Source organism: Netta rufina (assembly GCF_964035555.1).
Source record: "Netta rufina genome assembly, chromosome: 18".
Taxonomy (NCBI): domain Eukaryota; kingdom Metazoa; phylum Chordata; class Aves; order Anseriformes; family Anatidae; genus Netta; species Netta rufina.
In genome coordinates this window covers 10,713,744-10,732,655 of record NC_140142.1, presented here as the reverse complement: position 1 = coordinate 10,732,655, position 18,912 = coordinate 10,713,744, and the positions used below count along the sequence as shown (strand labels likewise).

At 50.3% G+C, this 18,912-nt stretch overlaps 2 protein-coding genes and 1 pseudogene across 3 annotated transcripts in view; all 3 read left to right on the top strand.

Moving 5' to 3' along the window:
- The window catches only part of LOC311216457 (antigen WC1.1-like), a gene marked incomplete at both ends in the record, with an annotated part of 568,360 nt that overhangs the window by 46,578 nt on the left and 502,870 nt on the right, over positions 1 to 18,912 (top strand). The gene's annotated exons all lie outside the window — the stretch shown is intronic.
- On the top strand, positions 786 to 1,729 carry LOC311216647 (olfactory receptor 14C36-like; annotated as a pseudogene). Its single transcript has one exon. The product of its transcript is annotated as an olfactory receptor 14C36-like (transcript).
- LOC311216646 (olfactory receptor 14C36-like) lies at positions 10,973 to 11,932 on the top strand (the record flags this gene model as incomplete). Its single annotated transcript, XM_084298175.1, has 1 exon — positions 10,973 to 11,932. One exon carries the CDS (start codon positions 10,973 to 10,975, stop codon positions 11,930 to 11,932), a length of 960 nt encoding a protein of 319 aa, XP_084154301.1.

Below are 18,912 nucleotides of genomic sequence, written 5' to 3'. Positions count from 1 at the left end.
AGAGTGCCCCCACGGCCCTGTGCACCACAGCCCTCGCTCTGCAAAGCAGCACCACCAGCTGGGGGGCTGTGGGCAGCATGGGAAGGGGCTGCAGGAATGGCTGCTCAGGCCAGCCCAGACGTGCTGGGCTGGCGCAAGGCTGTGTGGGACATGGGGTGTCCTGGGAGCAGAGCAGGGCGCTGAGTGTGTGCAGTGTTGCTGCCTGAGGAGCCCCAGGGCCATCAGTGTCATGCTGTGCTGTGCTGGGGAGTGGGGCTGGACTGGGGGGCTGCAGGATGTCTGAGAAGGTGGAGTGGCGGGGTTTACATCCTGCAGATGGCAGCAGCAGGGACACTGCTACTGACCTCCCCTTCTCCATTTCCTGTTTGTGTGGCATCCCAGCATGGGCTGTTCTGCTAGGCTGGGCTGGGCTGTGCTGGGGAGAGGAAAGGAGGTGTGGAGAGCTGGGGAGGGTTTGGGCTGGGGTGGCCTACTGAGAGGACAGCAAATGTCCAACAGCAGCTTCCCCAACTTGTTCCTCCTCTTGCCATTCGCAGACACACGCGAGCTGCAGATCCTGCAGGAAGGACTCCTCTAGAGCCTGAAGCAGCCCCTGCTCCCAGTGCCTCCCTCAGCCAACACCAGCTGCAGCTTGAGCAGGAGAGCTGCAGAACAGTTCTCGTGCTAAGAGAGAGGCTCAGTTTGGGGGTGCAATATGACTTGCATTAGGTTTTCCTCAGAGAAGTCTGTTCTAACTTTGTTTTGCTTTCTCCTCTTCAACAGACAGCCTTGTCCAAAGTCAGAGAATGCCCAACAGCAGCTTCCCCAATGAGTTCCTCCTCCTGCCATTCGCAGACACACGTGAGCTGCAGCTCCTGCACTTCGGGCTCTTCCTGGGCATCTACCTGGCTGCCCTCCTGGGCAATGGCCTCATCCTCACTGCTGTAGCCTGTGACCACCGCCTCCACACCCCCATGTACTTCTTCCTCCTCAACCTCGCCCTCCTTGACCTGGGCACTATTACTACCACCATTCCCAAAGCCAAGGCCAACTCCCTATGGGATACCACAGCCATTTCCTACACAGGTTGTGCTGCTCAGTTTTTTTTATTTTTCTTTTTTTTTCAGCAGAGTTTTATCTTCTCACCATCATGGCCTACGACCGCTACGTTGCCATCTGCAAACCCCTGCACAATGGGAACCTCCTGGGCAGCAGAGCTTGTGCCCAGATGGCAGCAGCTGCCTGGGGCAGTGGCTTTCTCTATGCTATCTGGCACAAGGCCACTACATTTTCCCTGCCCCTCTGCCAAGGCAATGCTGTGGACCAGTTCTTCTGTGAAATCCCCCAGATCCTCAAGCTCTCCTGCTCTCACGCCTATCTCAGGGAAGGTCAGCTTCTCATCTTTAGTGCCTGTTTAACCATTGTATGTTTTGTCTTCATTGTGGTGTCCTATGTGCAGATCTTCAGGGCCGTGCTGAGGATGCCCTCTGAGCAGGGCCGGCACAAAGCCTTTTCCACATGCCTCCCTCACCTGGCCGTGATCTCCCTGTTTCTCAGCACTGTCATGTTTGCCCACCTGAAGCCCTCCTCGATCTCTTCCGCATACCTGGACTTGTTGGTGTCATTTCTGTACTCGGTGGTGCCTCCAGTAATGAACCCCCTCATCTACAGCATGAGGAACCAGGAGCTCAAGGATGCCTTGAAGAAACTGGTGCATTGTTGTGTTTCAGAAACAAGAAATTTCCCTTAATCTTCTGCATAAGAGTGATAATGTAAAGCATTTCAGGCACAAGATGAATTCTGGTGTCTTTTTGGACATTTTTAATAGTCTGCAGAGCAGCACCGTCTTGGGGCTGTATGGAATGGGAGTTGCATGGTGAAGGGGTGCAGCTCTGTCTGTCCAGGCCAGCACAGATGCACTCAGCTGCAAATTGTCCCCTGGGAGATTGTATGTCTCAGGAGAAGAGCAACTCCCTGTTTGTGTGCAGTGGAGATATGGGGAGAGAAACCCTTTGCTACTGGTGCCAGCAGCCACATTGTATGCACACAGGAAAGATGAACACAAAGGAGCACAAAGGCCATCAGTTATTCCCATATATTTCATGAAGGCCAGTGGGGCAAGATAGTGTCACGAGGCCGAGTAACATCTCCTGGGAAGCCACCTGAGTGCAGTCCTGGGATGTGATTCCTTGAACCGAGGTCCATGTGCCCATTCCTCATGCCTTGGGGCATCTCAGAAGAGGGCAGAGCAGGAGAAAGCAATGCAGGGCTGAGGTGCCTTCCAGCCTCTGGCAGTGGCTACAGGACCAAGAGGGACATTGCAAGCACTGCAGTGCACTGCACGTGGTGTGCAAGTCAGGGACTGTATGACATGTGGAAAAGAGGGTGGGCCACTCAGGAAGACTATAAGGATGTTGTGAGGCTGTGCAAGGGCAAAATTAGAAAGGTCAAAGCTCACCTGGAGCTTAATCTGGCTACTGCTGTTAAGAATAACAGAAAGTGTTTTTATAAATACATAAACATGAAAAGAAGGACTAAGGAGAATCTCCATCCTTTGCTGGATGTGGGGGGAAACTTAGTGACAAGAGATGAGGAAAAGATGAGGTGCTTAATGCCTTCTTTGCCTCAATATTTAGTGGCAAGACCAGTTGTTCTCTGGATACCAAGTACCCTGAGCTGGTGGGAGGGGATAGGCAGCAGAATGTGGCCCTCATAATCCACAAGGAAATGGTTGGCGGACTGCTACAGCACTTACATGTACGCAAATTGATGGGGCCGAATGGGATCCACCCAAGGGTACTGAGAGAACTGGCAGAAGAGCTGGCCAAGCCACTTTCCATCATTTATCAGCAGTCCTGGCTATGAGGGGAGGTCCCAGTCAACTGGCGACTAGCAAATGAGATGCCCACCTACAAAATGGCTGGAAGGAGGATCTTGGAACGACAAGCCTGTCAGTCTGAACTCGGTACTGGGGAAGCTCAAGGAAGCTCGTGCCATCACACGGCACTTGCAGGGCATCCAGGCAATCATGCCCAGCCAGCATGGGTTTATGAAAGGCAGGTCCTGCTTAACACACCTGTTCTCATTCTATGACAAAGTGACACACTTAGTGGATGAGGGAAAGGCTGTGGCTGTGGCCTATCTTGACTTCAGTAAGACTTTCAACACTATTTCCCACAGCATTCTCCTCGAGAAACTCACTGCTCATGGCTTGGTCTCATGTACGCTTTGTTGGGTTAGAAACTGGCTGGATAGCTGGGCCCAAAGAGTTGTGGTGAATTGAGTTAAATCCAGTTGGAGGCCAGTCACTAGAGGAGTCCCCCAGGGACTGGGGCCAATTCTCTTTAATATCTTTATCGATGATCTGGATGAGGGGATTGAGTGAACCCTCAGTAAATTTGCAGACCACACCAAGTTAGGTGCATATGTCTATCTGCTCGAGGGTAGGAGGGCTCTGCAGGAGGATCTGGATAGGCTGGACCGATGGGCTGAGGTCAGCTGAATGAAGTTCAACAAGACCAAGTGCTGTGTCCTGCACCTGGGGCACAACAACCCCAAGCAACGCTACAGGCTGGGAGATGAATGGTTGGAAAGCTGCCTGGCAGAGAAGGACCTGGGAGTATTGGTGGATAGTTGGCTGAATATGAGCCAGCAGTGTGCTCAAGTGGCCAGGAAGGCCAACAGCATCCTGGCTTCTATAAGAAGCAGTGTGGCCAGCAGGTCTAGGGAAGTGATCGTCCCCCTGTACTCGGCTCTGGTGAGGCCGCACCTCGAGTACTGTGTTCAGTTTTGGGCCCCTCACTAGAAGAAGGACATTGATGTGCTCAAGCAAGTCCAGAGAAGGGCGATGAAGCTGGTGAGGGGTCTGGAGAACAAGTCTTATGAGGAGTGGCCGAGGGAGCTTGGGTTGTTTAGCCTGGGGAAAAGGAGGCTCAGGGGTGACCTTATCACTCTCTACAGATACCTTAAAGGAGACTGTAGCGAGGTGGGGGTTGGTCTATTCTCCCATGTGCCTGGTGACAGGACGAGGGGGAATGGGCTAAAGTTGCACCAGGGGAGGTTTAGTTTGGATATTAGGAAGAACTTCTTTACTGAAAGGTTTGTTAAGCATTGGAATGGGCTGCCAAGGAAGTGGTTGAGTCACTATCCCTTGAGGTCTTTGAAAGATGGTTAGATGTAGAGCTTAGGGATATGGTTTAGTGGAGGACTTGTCAGTGCTAGGTCAGAGATTGGACTAGGTGGTCTTGGAGGTCCCTCCCAAACTAGATGACTCTGTGATTCTGTGACTCATGTCTCTCAACAGCCCCATGTGTATGAGGAACCGGTTCAGACATAAGCACCTCGCACAGCCCTGGCGTTGCTCTTTGTGCCTCCAGAAACAACCCCCAGTGTCCCTGTGAGATTTTTTCTCACCCCTTTACAGGTTCATTGCAGATGCCACTCTCTGCTATGTCACACTACCCTGCCTTTCTGGACTGGGCTGTCAAGCATTTGGATCAGCAAGATTTCTGGGGACTTGAAAATGAATTCAATTTAATTGAATTAAATTCTTTAATTCAGTGACTCTTTCCCTTGGAGTGCTCTTCAAAGACAGAATAAGGGGAGGGGAAAAAAAAAAAAGAAAAAGAAAAAAAAAAGCATTAGCAATGTTGGGAAATGTATTTTGGTAAGTGTGTGCATAAAACTATTCATCAAGAAAGCATGATTTTTTTATTGCACTTGTCCATGGTGCTGTCAATAGAAAACTGGGAAAATAAATAATGAACATTCATAGAAAAAAGCTGGTGGTGCTGGCAAGCTCTTTCAGCTGTTACATCGAGTCCTTTTCTGTACAGGTTTCAACTGTTTCCTCAATCTACTTTCATGGCTGGTTTCAGTTTTCCAGTCAGAGGTGGCCACTACCTACAGGATGTCCTGGGGTAGCCAAGGCACCCAGGTGGGACAAGTGACACAGGACCTAGGGGAGTCCTTCTGGAGCAAAAACTGGGGGGCAGGAACTGGGGCTGGGCCTCTCAGGGGCTGTGCAGGGGCAGCTTGGGTCCCCCATGGGGAGCAGCTCCTGCCAGGTCACCTGCTCCTGCGTGGGCTCCTCTCCAAGGGCTACAGGTCTGGCCTGGAATCTGCTCTGGAGAGGGTCCTCCACAGGCCACAGCCTCCATCAGTGCAGGTCCACCTGCTCCACCGTGGTACTCCATGGATTGTAGGGGGACAGCCTGCTTCACGATGGTCCTCACCACAGGCCACAGGGGACTTTTGCTCCAGGACATGGAGCACCTCTCCCCCTCCTTCTTCACTGATCTTGGTGCCTGTAGGGCAGTTTCGCACTCCTCTCTCTCTCCCAGCTGCTGTTCTGTATTTTTTTTTTTTTTTTTCCCTGTCTTAAATATGCTCTCACAGAGGCACAAACAATGTCACTTATCGGCCCAGCCCTGGCCAGCAGCAAGGCCCTTATCTAACATGGGACAGCTTCTGGATTCTTCTCACAGAAGCCACCCCAATGGCCCCCCACTACCAAAACCTTGCCACATAAATCCACCACATGCAGTCACATGGCATTCAAAGATGAATGCGAGGGACCATGGACCTTATCAGCTTGTGGGCCACAAGGAGGAGATGGGTGGGAATGCTCTGATGAGCTCAGCTCTGCCTCAGGATCTCCTGCCCCAGCAGGAGGAATGTGACTGTGGCAGTGACTGTGAGGTCACTTCTGTCTCTGCAGTTGATAGGGCAGCAGCAGGAACATGTCACAGAAAGGGACTGTGAGGTCACTTCTGTCTGAAGTAGTTGACAGGCCACACTTCTACCTGGGATCTGTACTTTTCAGCTGACATCTGCCAGTGGTCCTGGAAGGCCAGCAGAAGGCACCTGGTTGGCACGCTGACTGTGGGATCCCCTCTGCCTACATAACAAGAAGGAACCAGACAGAAGAAGGCCCAGATATGGGTTGTCCTGTCCCTTCTACTTGAGTCTATGACTGGACAGCAGCAGGCACAAGGCTTGGTTGGCATGCTGACTTTGGGATCCCCTCTGCCTACATACCCAGGAGGACCCAGACAGAAAGAAGGCCCACATATGGGTTGTCCTGTCCCTTCTGTTTGAGTCCAGGACTGGACAGCAGGAGACTCAAGGCTTGGGTGTGTCTAAACAAGAAGCTGCAAGGCCAGCAGAAGGACCTTGGTTTGGAAGATGCTGGTGAGGTGACTTCTATCTGGTTGGCTGACAGGCCACAAGAAGGCCAGTGGATTGGGATGCCTACTTTAGGACTGCTTTCCACCCAGGTGGAACTTTCTTTGGTGGTAGGAAAGAGCAGGAGAGGAAAACTGCCAGAAATTGCACCTTGGAAGGTTGGCACTGGCCACAAAGAGGAAAAAATGTCTCTCAAAGTATACTGCTGTGGTGCCAGAGATCACCCAAAGAGTGTCTGTAATCAAACCCTTGTGTTTCAAGGAACAGCTGGTGAAGGTTGATGAGACATTGGTGAAATGATGGAAATGCCAGGGTGAGAGCAATGTGAAGAACAGAGATGGGTGTCTGTAGGCTTCCAGGAAATAGGAAAAAGTGTGGGACAGCATAGGAAAGCCTGCAGAGGAGAAGGTGGAGGTTGCTGGCAAGAATGGAAGGCCCCAAAAGCCCTGATGTTTTTGTCCCTTATCTAGAGCTTATGAGGTGATGAGATGTAGTCATTGCAGTGAGGCCTCCTTGCTTCTTTGCAACCCTTGCAGACGCAGGGAGGTGTCATACCACTGTTCTTCTCATGGCATCACACTGCTTAGAACATCCCACAGACCCCAGGAAGAGCCTTGAGATGGATGTGGGGGTGCAGGATCTCCCCTCCCAGTGGCTGGAATCAGGCCTTGGCTCTTCTGCTTCACCAAAACCAACCAAGACTTTTCTCAGCACAGTGCTTTGCCTGTCTGCAATCATGGTCTCCAATTATCTGCCCTAACAAGTCCCTGAGGAGAATCTCTTGGCAACAGCCCTCAGTGGGGCCCATTAATACTCCAAGTCACTTCAACTTTTCCTTCTGACTTTACTTGCTCAAGCGGTTACATCACTCTTCTCTCAGTACCTGAGCTTCATAGACTCAGCACCATAATACACCATGGAACTCATTAAAATGAAGAAACTTCTAACAGCTCTTCCATACTTTTCTTCAAGCCTTCACACCTTGTGCAGCTAATTGCAGAGCTTGCATGATGTAATTAAGGAAGAAGATTTCAAAAAGCACCTAATACAAATCTTTTATTGCTTTAAAGGCTGAATTTTGCTGCATTTCAGTTTTGAGCATCATTCTCCTATTGGTATTCATCCAGGGTGATTTCTTTAGAGACCTGCATTGGGAGGATAAGCAGAGTCTGAAGGTCCAATACCTCCACTGCCAGCAGTGGTCTTTGTCCCTGTAGCTGCAGCCCAGCCCAGCACGTGAAAACCTTTCTAAGACAAGTCAAGGATTCCTTGGGAAAATAAATAAATAAATGAAATGAAATGAAATGAAATGAAATGAAATGAAATGAAATGAAATGAAATGAAATGAAATGAAATAAATGAAATTGAAATGACCATTGGAATCTGAGAAATTCAGCCTGAATCTTTGTAGATACCTGGACATCCATGGTCTCTCTTGGGTCTTCTGTGGAAAACTCAGGATGAGTTTTCCACAGAAAATATATCTTCAAGTGGCTGTTGCTGTACCCATGAGCTTGGCTGCTTTTGGGAAATTGTCCCCTTCCAGCCACAGAAAACTAAATTGAGTAAGGTGAAAAGACCTGCCCAGTCAATAGAGTAGAGCAAAGTCATGCTTCCTGTGCTATAGATGCAGAAGGCAAAAGAACTGCATTGTGCCTCAATGGACGTGTAACCCAGGTCATGCAACTTTACCTTAGTACTGACAAGTCCATCCCTAAACCACGCTACTAAGTTCTACATCTACACATTGGCTCTCCAGCCGATGAACCAGCTCATGGATGGCAATCAGGGAGTCTCAGTTAGCGTGACGCTGCCTCAGGTGCACCACCATGGTAGCCAGTGGCACCTGCTGTTCTTCAACCCTCAGCAAACCCACAACAGAAGGATTCTGTGGAAGGTCAAGCAAGGTAGACAACTCTTTAATGTCCTCTGTCTCCAAGGCTGCTATGCCAAAGCCCCACCTGTGCTCTTTTGGAACTTTGAAGTACCCATTCCTGAAGAAGACTATGTCTTGGATACACAGCCTCTGGGCCAGTCCCAGTGGGGAGCTTTTGCCATTCCTTCCCAGTTCGACTCACTTCAGCCTCCAGTTAACTCTTGGGACCCACCTGTCACTTCAGAAATACAGGTGGGTTCTACCTCTTTATAGCTTGATGGCATTAAGGTACACTGTGCACCGGCGTCCAGTAGAGCCTGATACATCTGTGGGTCTGATGTGCCAGGCCATTAAATATACACAGTCCAGTAAACCCGATTGTCCCTTTCCTCCCTGCCTCCCCCTGGCTGGAAGCAGGACCCCTCTAGTCCTGCTCATAGTATTCATTACTGTGTCTGGTAGATGGCCCACCGGAAACACGTCCCACCATGGCACTGTCATACTACGGGGCAGGGGAGAGGGAGCTGCCAAGGGATGCAGGAGATGGTGCCCAATTCAGTGCAGGAGATGGGGCCCAGCAGAGACAAGGAGTCAAGGCAGTGGGGTGGGGGAGGCCAGGAGAAGCAGCCCATGGGGTGGTGCTGCTTGTGAAAACACATTTGTGCCAGCATCCTGAGTGGGCAGCAGCTGTCTGGAGGTAAGGGGAGGCTACGGAGCACATGCCAAGAGCGCTCCTGCCAGCAGAGACAAGGCCGGGGCTGAAGCCAAGGGGAGAGGCAGGCCCAGGGCAGGGGGCCTGTAAGGGCCATGCTGAGTTCCCTGCCCCTGTAGCAGCCACACTGGCCCTCAGCAGATGTGCTGGCTGGCACACACTGGGAGATACTGGTGTGCATCAGAGAGCATCAAGGAAGGCGCTGGAGAGAGCTGGGGTGAGGCAGGTGGCAAAGCCCCATGCAGGGTTGGCTGGGGTCCAGAATCACACCACCTGGAATCTCTGGCAGAAAGTACCAAGGGAGGTGGGAGGTTGACCCCTAGGATTGAGGAGTCAGGGTTAGTAAGTACCTAAGACCTACTTCAACTGGGAAAGTGATATTGGTAGCATACAAAGGGGTTTGAGCTGCTTTGGAAGTGGTTTGTGTTGACACACAGCTCCTCTGGGCACCGACTTGCCTCTTTTGGGCTGGATGTTTCAAGGGAATGTCTCCTCTACGCATCATGTGCCTGATGCTCCATGGAGCAAGTGGGTCACACTGATTTCACAGCAGGCTCCAATAGGAAACCCCAGTCTTGGAATTTTGGAAGTGATCAAGGACTGACCAAAGAACAGCGACTTGGAAATATTGCTACAGGAGGAGGTGACACATATTGAAGAGATGTCATTGTCTAATAAACTCCCAGAAAATGGGAAGCAGCATGCACTGGTCACTGATGGGTCTGGTTATATTATGGGAAAGCCATCCCTATAAAACATCTATTGGGTTCAGTCAGTCCATGACTTTGGTCTCCAACTGTCATCACATTACTTCAGGGCAGCACACGTGGTGTATGATGTTGGATTGCTTTATGCTGAAGCCAGCTCTCGTTTCATCACTGCTGAGCTTGTCCAGTGTTGTCAACACTGCCCCTTACTTGATTCCTCAAAATTCATTCATTAATATGAGCCCTTCTGCTTGGTGAACCACATGCAGTTTTCCTACACGAGTGTCACCTTCACTTTCCCTCTGTCTGCTTGTCCTCGCTGCCTTCAATATTCTGCTCTAACGAGCTCCAAGGAAGTCTGTGTCAGTGCTGGCCCTCGGGGGACACTCCAGGAAACTTGCATCTGACTTGGACTTCTTGAGAGATTTCTTCGATTGTCTCTGAGTGCCTGAGGTTCATGGGCTCATCACCAAAGCCCCCAGAGGGGTGATTACAATGACTTGGGCTGGGCCTGTGCTGTTGATCTGGGCTGGGCTCCTGGGACAGGGAGGGCTCTTGGCAAGAGGTTCCTGGTTCAGAGAGACAGCTCTGCCCAGAAGCAGTTCCTCTGCACAACACAGCAGGGCTGGGGGCTCTGACCACAGGTGGCACAGGGAGAGGATAGAAGGAGAGAGGGCTTGGAGGCAGTTGGGAGTGGATTGGGAGGATGCTGAGAGCTGACTGCAGGAGAAATCTGCACAGCCCTTGACAAGGTAAGGCTCTGGCTGCAGGGCCATGTAGCTGCAGGTCCTGGAAGGGTCTCCTGCTGGGCCTTGTTCCTGGGAGGGAAGTGGGCAATGGAGTAGGCTTTGAGATTCCTGCTGGGTTGCACTGTGAGGTGAGGAAGTCTGGCAGAAGCCCCTTGGAGTGCCCTAAGGCAGGTGCCCCCAGTCATCCCAGAACACCCTGCCCTGGCTGGCCATGCCGAGCTCTCTGTCAGCTGCCCCATAGCTCCTGCAGCCATGGAGGTGCCCCTTGGCAGGGCCCTGTTGGTGGCAGAGTGCTGCAGGGCAGCGCTGAGCACAGCCGCGTGGGATGGGGTCTGTGAGCACAGGCAGGGTGAAAGAAGACTTTGGCCAAGAACAGCAGGAGCTGAGTGTCCAAGCCTCCTCCAGACACTACAGAGTTGCAGCTGGGAATCTGGGACAACTCGGTGGTCAGATGAGTTGTTTGCAAGGCTCGTTCATCTGACAAGTGGACTGAACTTGAGGTTGCTCCATGTTCCTGCTTCCCTCCTGCTTCATAACAGGAACACCTCCTCTGGAGCCCACAGTAGCCCCTGCTCCCAGTGCCATTCTCATCCAGCACCAGCCACAGCTCAAGCAAGAGAGCTGAAGACAGGTTCTCCTGCAAAGAGAAAGGCTGGTCTGGGGGACTATTCTAAGACTTGCAATAGGTGTTCCTTGGAGAAGTCTGTTCTAACTTTGTCCTGCCTTCTTCTCTTCAACAGACAGCCATGTCCAATGTCAGCAAATGTCCAACAGCAGCTTCCCCAATGAGTTCCTCCTCCTGCCATTTGCAGACACACGTGAGCTGCAGCTCCTGCACTTTGGGCTCTTCCTGGGCATCTACCTGGCTGCCCTCCTGGGCAACGGCCTCATCCTCACAGCCGTAGCCTGCGACCACCGCCTCCACACCCCCATGTACTTCTTTCTCTTCAACCTTGCCCTCCTTGACCTAGGCTCCATCTCCACCACTCTCCCCAAAGCCATGGCCAATTCCCTATGGGACACCAGGGCCATTTCCTTCTTTGGCTGTGTTACCCAGGTCTTTATGTTTGTTGCATTTGTCTCAGCAGAGTTTTATCTTCTCATCATCATGGCTTATGACCGCTACGTTGCCATCTGCAAACCCCTGCACTATGGGACAATAATGACCAGCAGAACTTGTGTCAACATGGCAGCAGCTGCCTGGGGCAGTACTTTTCTCTATGCTGTGCTGCACACTGCCAATACCTTTTCCCTTCCCCTCTGCCAAGGTAATGCCCTGGACCAGTTCTTCTGTGAAATCCCCCAGGTCCTCAGGCTCTCCTGCTCTGATGCCTACCTCAGAGAAGTTGCCTTCCTCATCTTTTGCTTTTGCTCAGGTAGTGCATTTTTTGCTTTTCTGTTGCTGTCCTATGTGCAGATCTTCAAAGCTGTGCTGAGGATCCCCTCACAGCAGGGACAGAACAAAGCCTTTTCCACGTGCCTCCCTCACCTGGCCATTGTCTCCCTGTTCATCAGTAATATCATGTTTGCTTATCTGAAACCCCCCTCTATTTCCTCCTCATCCCTTGATCTTTTGCTGGCAGTTCTGTACTCGGTGGTGCCTCCAGCAGTGAACCCCCTCATCTACAGCATGAGGAACAAGGAGCTGAAGGATGCTGTTAGGAAACTGATTTGGGGGATGTTTTTCAGTACTCAGAAAGTTTTTTTCACTCTCCAGAAGTGAAAATTGTGCATCTCATTCCAACACTTTTTTTTTTTTTTTTTTTTTGCTTCTTTGTTTGTTTTTATCATTATTAATAAAATTGCTTTTTCCTTATTGTCATCGTGACTGCTTTTGCTCCTTGCATTCTTACATAAGTGTTTGGATTCCTCCCACTACAATGAATGACTGAAACTGCTCTGTATCATATAAATGCTTTATACATATACAAGTAACTGTGAGTCAGTGAAGGCTCTCATAACACTTTTGGTAATAAACAGGATAACTCATGTACACTGCCTGAAGGCTGGAATTTCCTAGCCAAGCCAGTGTCAAGAATAGGCCCAAAGAATTGCTCCCTACAAGAGTCTGTTCCGGCTTTGGTTCAGGATGGAATGGCTCATTGTTGAGACTCACCTGTGGGTGGGTGTCTGCTCACAGCAGAGGCAGCGCATGGTCACTGCATTATGTAGCCAGGGCTATTCCCACATGTGGCCCGTAGGTGGTGTCCTTCAAGAGGGGAATCTGGAGCTACCTGCAGAGCCCAGGATACCTCCAGGGACAGTGGAGCATGGCATGAGCATTGACTGCAGCCCCTCTGAAAGTAAGAGATCTCCCACTGTGTGCTCAGTCACAAGGAAAGAAGTAAACCCAGGTATTCACAGGGAAACTGCTACTCTGCAGTCTCAGAGAAGAAAGTCTCTGAGCCCAGCCCTGAGCTCTACAATATCAAAACACTCTCTAATATCAGGCACCACACCACTGACCCTCCTTCATTGCCTGTCCCTTCTGAAGAACTTATGGTCATTCTTAGCAGCACCCCAAGAAATATAATACACATAGAAAATGAGGAGGTGATTGGTGACAGCCAGCATGTCTTGACTAAGGGCTTATCATGCCTGACAAATGATGGCCTTCTATGATAAAGTTACAGCATTGGTGGATAGGGGAAGAGCAACTGACATAATCTACCGGAACTTGTACAATGCATTTGACAATGCCCCCCATGATATTCTCATCTCTAAACTGGAGAGACATGGATTTGATGGGTGGACCACAGATTTGATGGGTGGAACTATAGACCCGTTAGTTCGACCTCAGTGCTAGGGAAGCTCATGGGGTAGATTAGCTTGAGTGTCATCATGCAACAATTACAGGGCAACCAGGTGATCAGGCCCAGCCAGCATGGGTTTATGAAAGGCAGGTCCTGACTGACGAACCTGATGAGGGAAAGGCTGTGGATGTGGTCTACCTTGACTTCAGCAAGGCTTTTGACACCATTTCCCACAACATTCTCCTCAAGAAACTGGCTTCTTATGGCTTGGACTAGTGTACGCTTCATTGGGTTAAAAACTGGCTGGATAGCCAGACCCAAAGAGTCATGGTAAATGGAGTCAAATCCAGCTGGAGGCCGGTCACTAGTGGCGTCCCCCAGGGCTCAGTACTGGGCCAAGTCCTCTTTAAGATCTTTATGGATGATCTGGATGAGGGGATTGAGTGCACCCTCAGTAAGTTCGCAGATGACACCAAGTTAGGTGCATATGTCTATGTGCTTGAGGGTAGGAAGGCTCTGCAGGAGGATCTGGATAGGCTGCACCAATGGGCTGAGGCCAAATGTATGAAGTTCAACAAGGCCAAGTGCTGTGTCCTGCACCTAGGGCACAACAACCCCAAGCAGAGCTACAGGCTGGGAGATGAGTGGTTGGAAAGCTGCCTGGCAGAGAAGGACCTGGGAGTATTGGTGGATAGTCGGCTGAATATGAGCCAGCAGTGTGCTCAGGTGGCCAAGAAGGCCAACAGCATCTTGGCTTGTATAAGAAGCAGTGTGGCCAGCAGGTCTAGGGAAGTGATTGTCCCCCTGTACTCGGCTCTGGTGAGGCCACACCTCGAGTACTGTGTTCAGTTTTGGGCTCCTCGCTACAAGAACGACATCGAGGTTCTTGAGAGAGTCCAGAGAAGGTCAACAAAGCTGGTGAGGGATCTGGAGAACAAGTCTTACGAGGAGCAGCTGAGGGAGCTGGGCTTGTTCAGCCTGGAGAAAAGGAGGCTCAGGGGCAACCTTATCGCTCTCTAGAGGTACCTTAAAGGAGGCTGTAGTGAGGTGGGGGTTGGCCTGTTCTCCCACGTGCCTGGTGACAGGACGAGGGGGAATGGGCTAAAGTCGCACCAGGGGAGTTTTAGTTTGGATATTAAGAAGAACATCTTTACCAGAAGGGTTGTTAGGCATTGGAACGGGCTGCCCAGAGAAGTGGTGGAGTCACCATCCCTGGAGGTCTTCAAAAGAGGTTTAGATGTTGAACTTAGTGATATGATTTAGTGAAGGACTTGTTAGTGTCAGAGGTGGACTAGGTGATCTTGGAGGTCTCTTCCAACCTAGATGATTCTGTGATTCTGTGGTTCTCTGACCACTCGCTGGGTAAGGATTTGGCTTGATGATCATACTGAAACAGTTGCAGTCATTGTATCAACATCGAACTGGTGATCAGTAAAGAGTGTTAGTCTTTAGGGTTAAGTATTGGGACCAGCACTGTTTAACACATTTGTTGGTTACATGGACATCGGGATTGAGTGCACCCTCCTCACCAAGCTGTGCGGTGCAGTTCACATGATGGGGATAAAAGAAACCTTCCAGAGGGACCTTGACAGGCTTCAGAGGTGGGCCTGTGCAAAACTCATGAAGTTAAACGAGGCAAAGTTCAAGGTCCCACATGTCCTTGGGGTAATCCCAAGGACAAATACAGGCTGGGCAGAGAATAGATTGAAAGAAGCCCTGAGGAGAAGAATGTGGGGGTATTGGTGGAGCTCACCATGAGCTGGCAGTGCGTGCTTGCAGCCCAGGAAGCCAATCGTATCCTGGGCTACATCTACAGAAGCATAGCCAGCAGGGCAGGGGAGGGGTTCTCCCCCTCCACTCTCTTCTCATGAGACCCCACCCAGAATACTTTGTTAGGTCTGGGGGCCCCAGCTGTAGTGGGTTTACGTGGCAAGGTTTTGGTAGCAGGGAGCCATAGGGGTGGTTTCTGTGAGAAAGATCTAGAAGCTGCCCCATGTTTGGGAAGGGCCCCATTGTTTTCCAGATCCGAGCCAATAAGCGATGTTGTTTTGCGCCTCTGTGAGAGCATATTTAAGACAGGGAAAAAACGCTGCGCCACACAGCAGCCGGGAGAGTCAGTGGAGCGAGAGAACAGCCTTGCACCAAGGTCAGTGTAGAAGGAGGGGGAGAGGTGCTCCAGGCGCCGGAGCAGAAGTCCCCTGTGGCCTGTGGTGAGGACCATGGTGAAGCAGGATGTCCCCCTGCAGCCCATGGAGTACCACGGTGGAGCAGGGTTCCATGCTGCAGCCCGTGGAGGAGACCACGGTGGAGCAGGTGGCCCTGCACCGACGGAGGCTGCCGCCTGTGGAAGACCCCTGCCGGAGCAGATTCTGGGCCGGACCTGTAGCCCGTGGAGAGGAGCCCACGCAGGAGCAGGTGATCTGGCAGGAGCTGCTGCCCGTAGGGGAGCCAGGTTGGAGCAGTTTTCTCCTGAGGGATGGACCCCGTGGTACGGACCCATATCTGGAGCAGTTCTGGAAGAGCTGCTGCCTGTGGGAAGCCCACGCCGGATCAGTTCATCAAGGACTGCATCCCGTGGGTGGGACCCCACAGCACAGGGGACGAGAGTGACCGAGAAGGAGCGGCAGAGAAGAAGTGCTGTAGACTGACCATAACCCCCATTCCCCGTTCCCCTGCGCCGCTCGGGGGGAGGAGGTGGAAGAGGGTGGATGGGGGGGGAAGGTGCTTTTGTTTTTTTTTTTCCTTTGTTTTCTCACTTCTCTCGCTTGTTAGTTGTAGGCAATAAATCTTACTATCTCCTTATGCCGAGTCTGTTTTGCCCGTTACAATAATTATTGCGTGATTTTCTCGTCCTTATCTCAATCCTTGAGCCCTTTTCACATATTTTCTCCCCATTCCTCTTTGAGGAGGGGGAGTGAGAGAGCGGCTGTGGTGGAGCTCGGCTGCCCACTCGAGCGGAACCACGACACCAGCACAAGAAGGAAGTGGGAGTGTTACAAATTCACTCAGTCCCAAAGTAAGATTAAATAAAAAATAGGATTTATTAAAAGAATAGAGGTAACCAAACAGCGCTGGGTGCACCGGGAGTCTCCGCTCCACCAGGATGCACACCAGTTACATCAAGTAGCTGATTTTTATGCTCCTAGACTAATACATATTCATTACTACTTTTTAAAAAATAGGTTATTATAATTACCTTCCGGGGTCCAGTTCCTCCTACTGGAGCATGCGCATCAGTCTCCGGTGGCCCCTCTGGGGGTCTCTAGGGGTCTTTCATGCTGAAGGCTCATAGTCTTCCTCTCCAAGTTTTTTTCTTGTCCTTCCCCTTTGTACTTCTTGGCAGCGTGTCAAGTTTACGGCATCCCCTGCAGGTCTTGTCTCCCAGCCGTCTTTCAGCTTCTTTTTTTTCTTCTTCTTAATCTCTTGGCCACCTGGCCAGATATCAGAGGCTTACATAGTATCCCATAACAGTCACTAGTTGTTATCAGTTGTTCTGAAACCCCCAGACATCAAAGACTTCATACAAACACAAATAGCTTTCTTATTGACACTTCACGAGTAATTAAAACATTCCTCACCAGCCATTCACAGGGACAGTCACACCTATAGCAGTGTTAAGTCAATCTAGAAGAAGACAAAAAAAAAAAAAGGCTGTAACTGTCAGAAATAGAAGTTTGGAATAACAAAAGCAAACAGGTTCATAGATTTGAGGAATATTTTCTGACACAAATTCCTTTGCAAGGTACAAGAACTATATACATTAACCATTCTGTTTTTCTTAGACTTGTGGTTATACAAAGGTATGTAAGACAGAAGGTCACATTCATCATACCATGAGGCCCTAGCACTGTTCCATACTGACACGAATCAGATGAACATATATAACAGGAGTATTAGAATGAGTCCAGAGGAGGGCCACAAAGATGATCACAGGGCTCAAGGTCCTTTCCTATGAAGGCAGGCTGAGAGAGTTGTGGTTGTCCAGCTTGCAGAAGGGAAGGCCCTGAGGAGACCTTCTAGCAGCCTTCCAATACCTAAAGGGGGCTGTCCTGGTTTCAGTTAGGATAGAGTTGCTTTTCTTCCTAGTAGCTGGTGGAATGCTGTCTTTTGGCTTGGGATGAGAGGAGTACTGATAACATGCTGATGTTTGAATTGTTGCAGAGTAGTGCTTACACCAAGCCAAGGACGTTTCAGCTTCTCACTCTATTCTGCCAATGGGCAGGCTGGGGGTGCAGCAAGAGCTGGGAGAGGCCAGAGCAGCTGACCCAAACTGGCCAAAGGGGTATTCCATACTATTTGACGTCATGCTAAACAGTATTTAGGGGTGGCTAGCCAGGGGGAGGAGGGCCGGACTGCTCGGGGTTAGGCTGGGCATCGGTCAGCGGGTGGTGAGCAAGTGCATTGTGCATCACTTGTTTTGTACACATTATTAGTACTAGTACTATTATCATCATTATTGTTATTGTTGTTATTATTATTATTATTATATTCTCTGTCTTAATAAACTGTCTTTATCTCAACTCACAGGCTTCAATTTCCATTTCTCTCCCCCATCCTAGAGAGGGAGGGAGGAGGGTGAGTGAACGGCTGTGTGGTGTTTAGCTGCTGACTGGGTTAAACCACAACAGGGGCCTACAGAAAATCTATGGAGAGACTCTTTGTCAGGGAGTGTAGTTATAGGACAAGGAGGAATAGCTTTAACCTAAAAGATGGTAGCATTAGATTAGGTATAAGGAATAAATACTTTGCTCTGAGGATGGTGGGACAGTGGAACAGAGAAGTTGTGGAGGTGTTCAATTCCTGGAGGTGTTCAAGGCCAGATTGTATGGGGTGTTGAGCAATCTGGTCTGGTAAGAGATGTCCCTTTTAATAGCAGGGAAGCTGGAAATGGATGAAATTTAAAGTTCCTTCTGAGCCAAACCATTCTATGATTCAATCATTCTATGATCATCTAGTTCCATCCGCCCCTGACATGGGCAGGGACACCTTCTCTTCCACTAGTGGAAGTTGCTCAGAGCCCTGTCCAAGCTGAACTTCAACGCTTTAAGGGAGGGGGGCATCCCCAACTTCTACAGGCAACCTGGTCCTGTATCTAGCTACCATCATAGTAAAGAATTTCTACCTTATAGGAGATCAAAATCTACCCTCTTTTAGTTTAAAAATGTTACCTCTTGTCCTGTCACTATACATTCTGTTAAAGCATCTCTCCACAACTTTTCAGTACACCCCCTTTATGTGTTGCAAGGCCGCAGTAAGGTCTCCTCAGAGGCCTTTCTTCTCTCCTCTGAAGAACCCCAGCTCTCCCAGGCTTTCTTGGTAGGACAGGTTTTCCAGTCTGTGATTATTTTTGTGACCTTCTCTCATAGGTCTACCTCTTTCTTACACTAGGGCCCTAAAGCAGGATGCAGGTGGAGTCTCACACAGGTGGAGAAGAGGAGGATAATCACTTCCCCAGACCTGCCACCTGTGGTATTATGATGTAGTCCAGGATATGATGGGCTTTTTGGGCTTCAGGTGAATATTGCCATCTTATATCCAAGTTTCCGTCTACCAGTATCCCCAAGTCCTTCTCTACGGGTCTGCTCTCAAACCAGTCATCACCCCGTCTGCATTGATGCTGGGGAATGTCCTGACCCAGGAGCAGGACCTTGTGCTTGGCCTTGTTGAACTGCAGGATGTTCTCCTGAGCCCACTCCTCAAGGCTGCCCAGGTTCCTCTGCATGGTGTCCCTTCCCTTTACCATATCAACTGCACTGTTGTCTGTCTCAGATCTCCTCCCTGTCTTCCATGAACCTTAGCATGCTTTCCAGGAGGTTCTGCTCCACGATCGTCCCAGTCACAGAGGTGAGGCTGACCAGTCTGTAGATCCCTGGGTTGATATTTTTAGCCATTTTAAAAATAGGTGTTATATTTTCAGGCTTTTGCGGACATTATCTGACCCTGACAACTC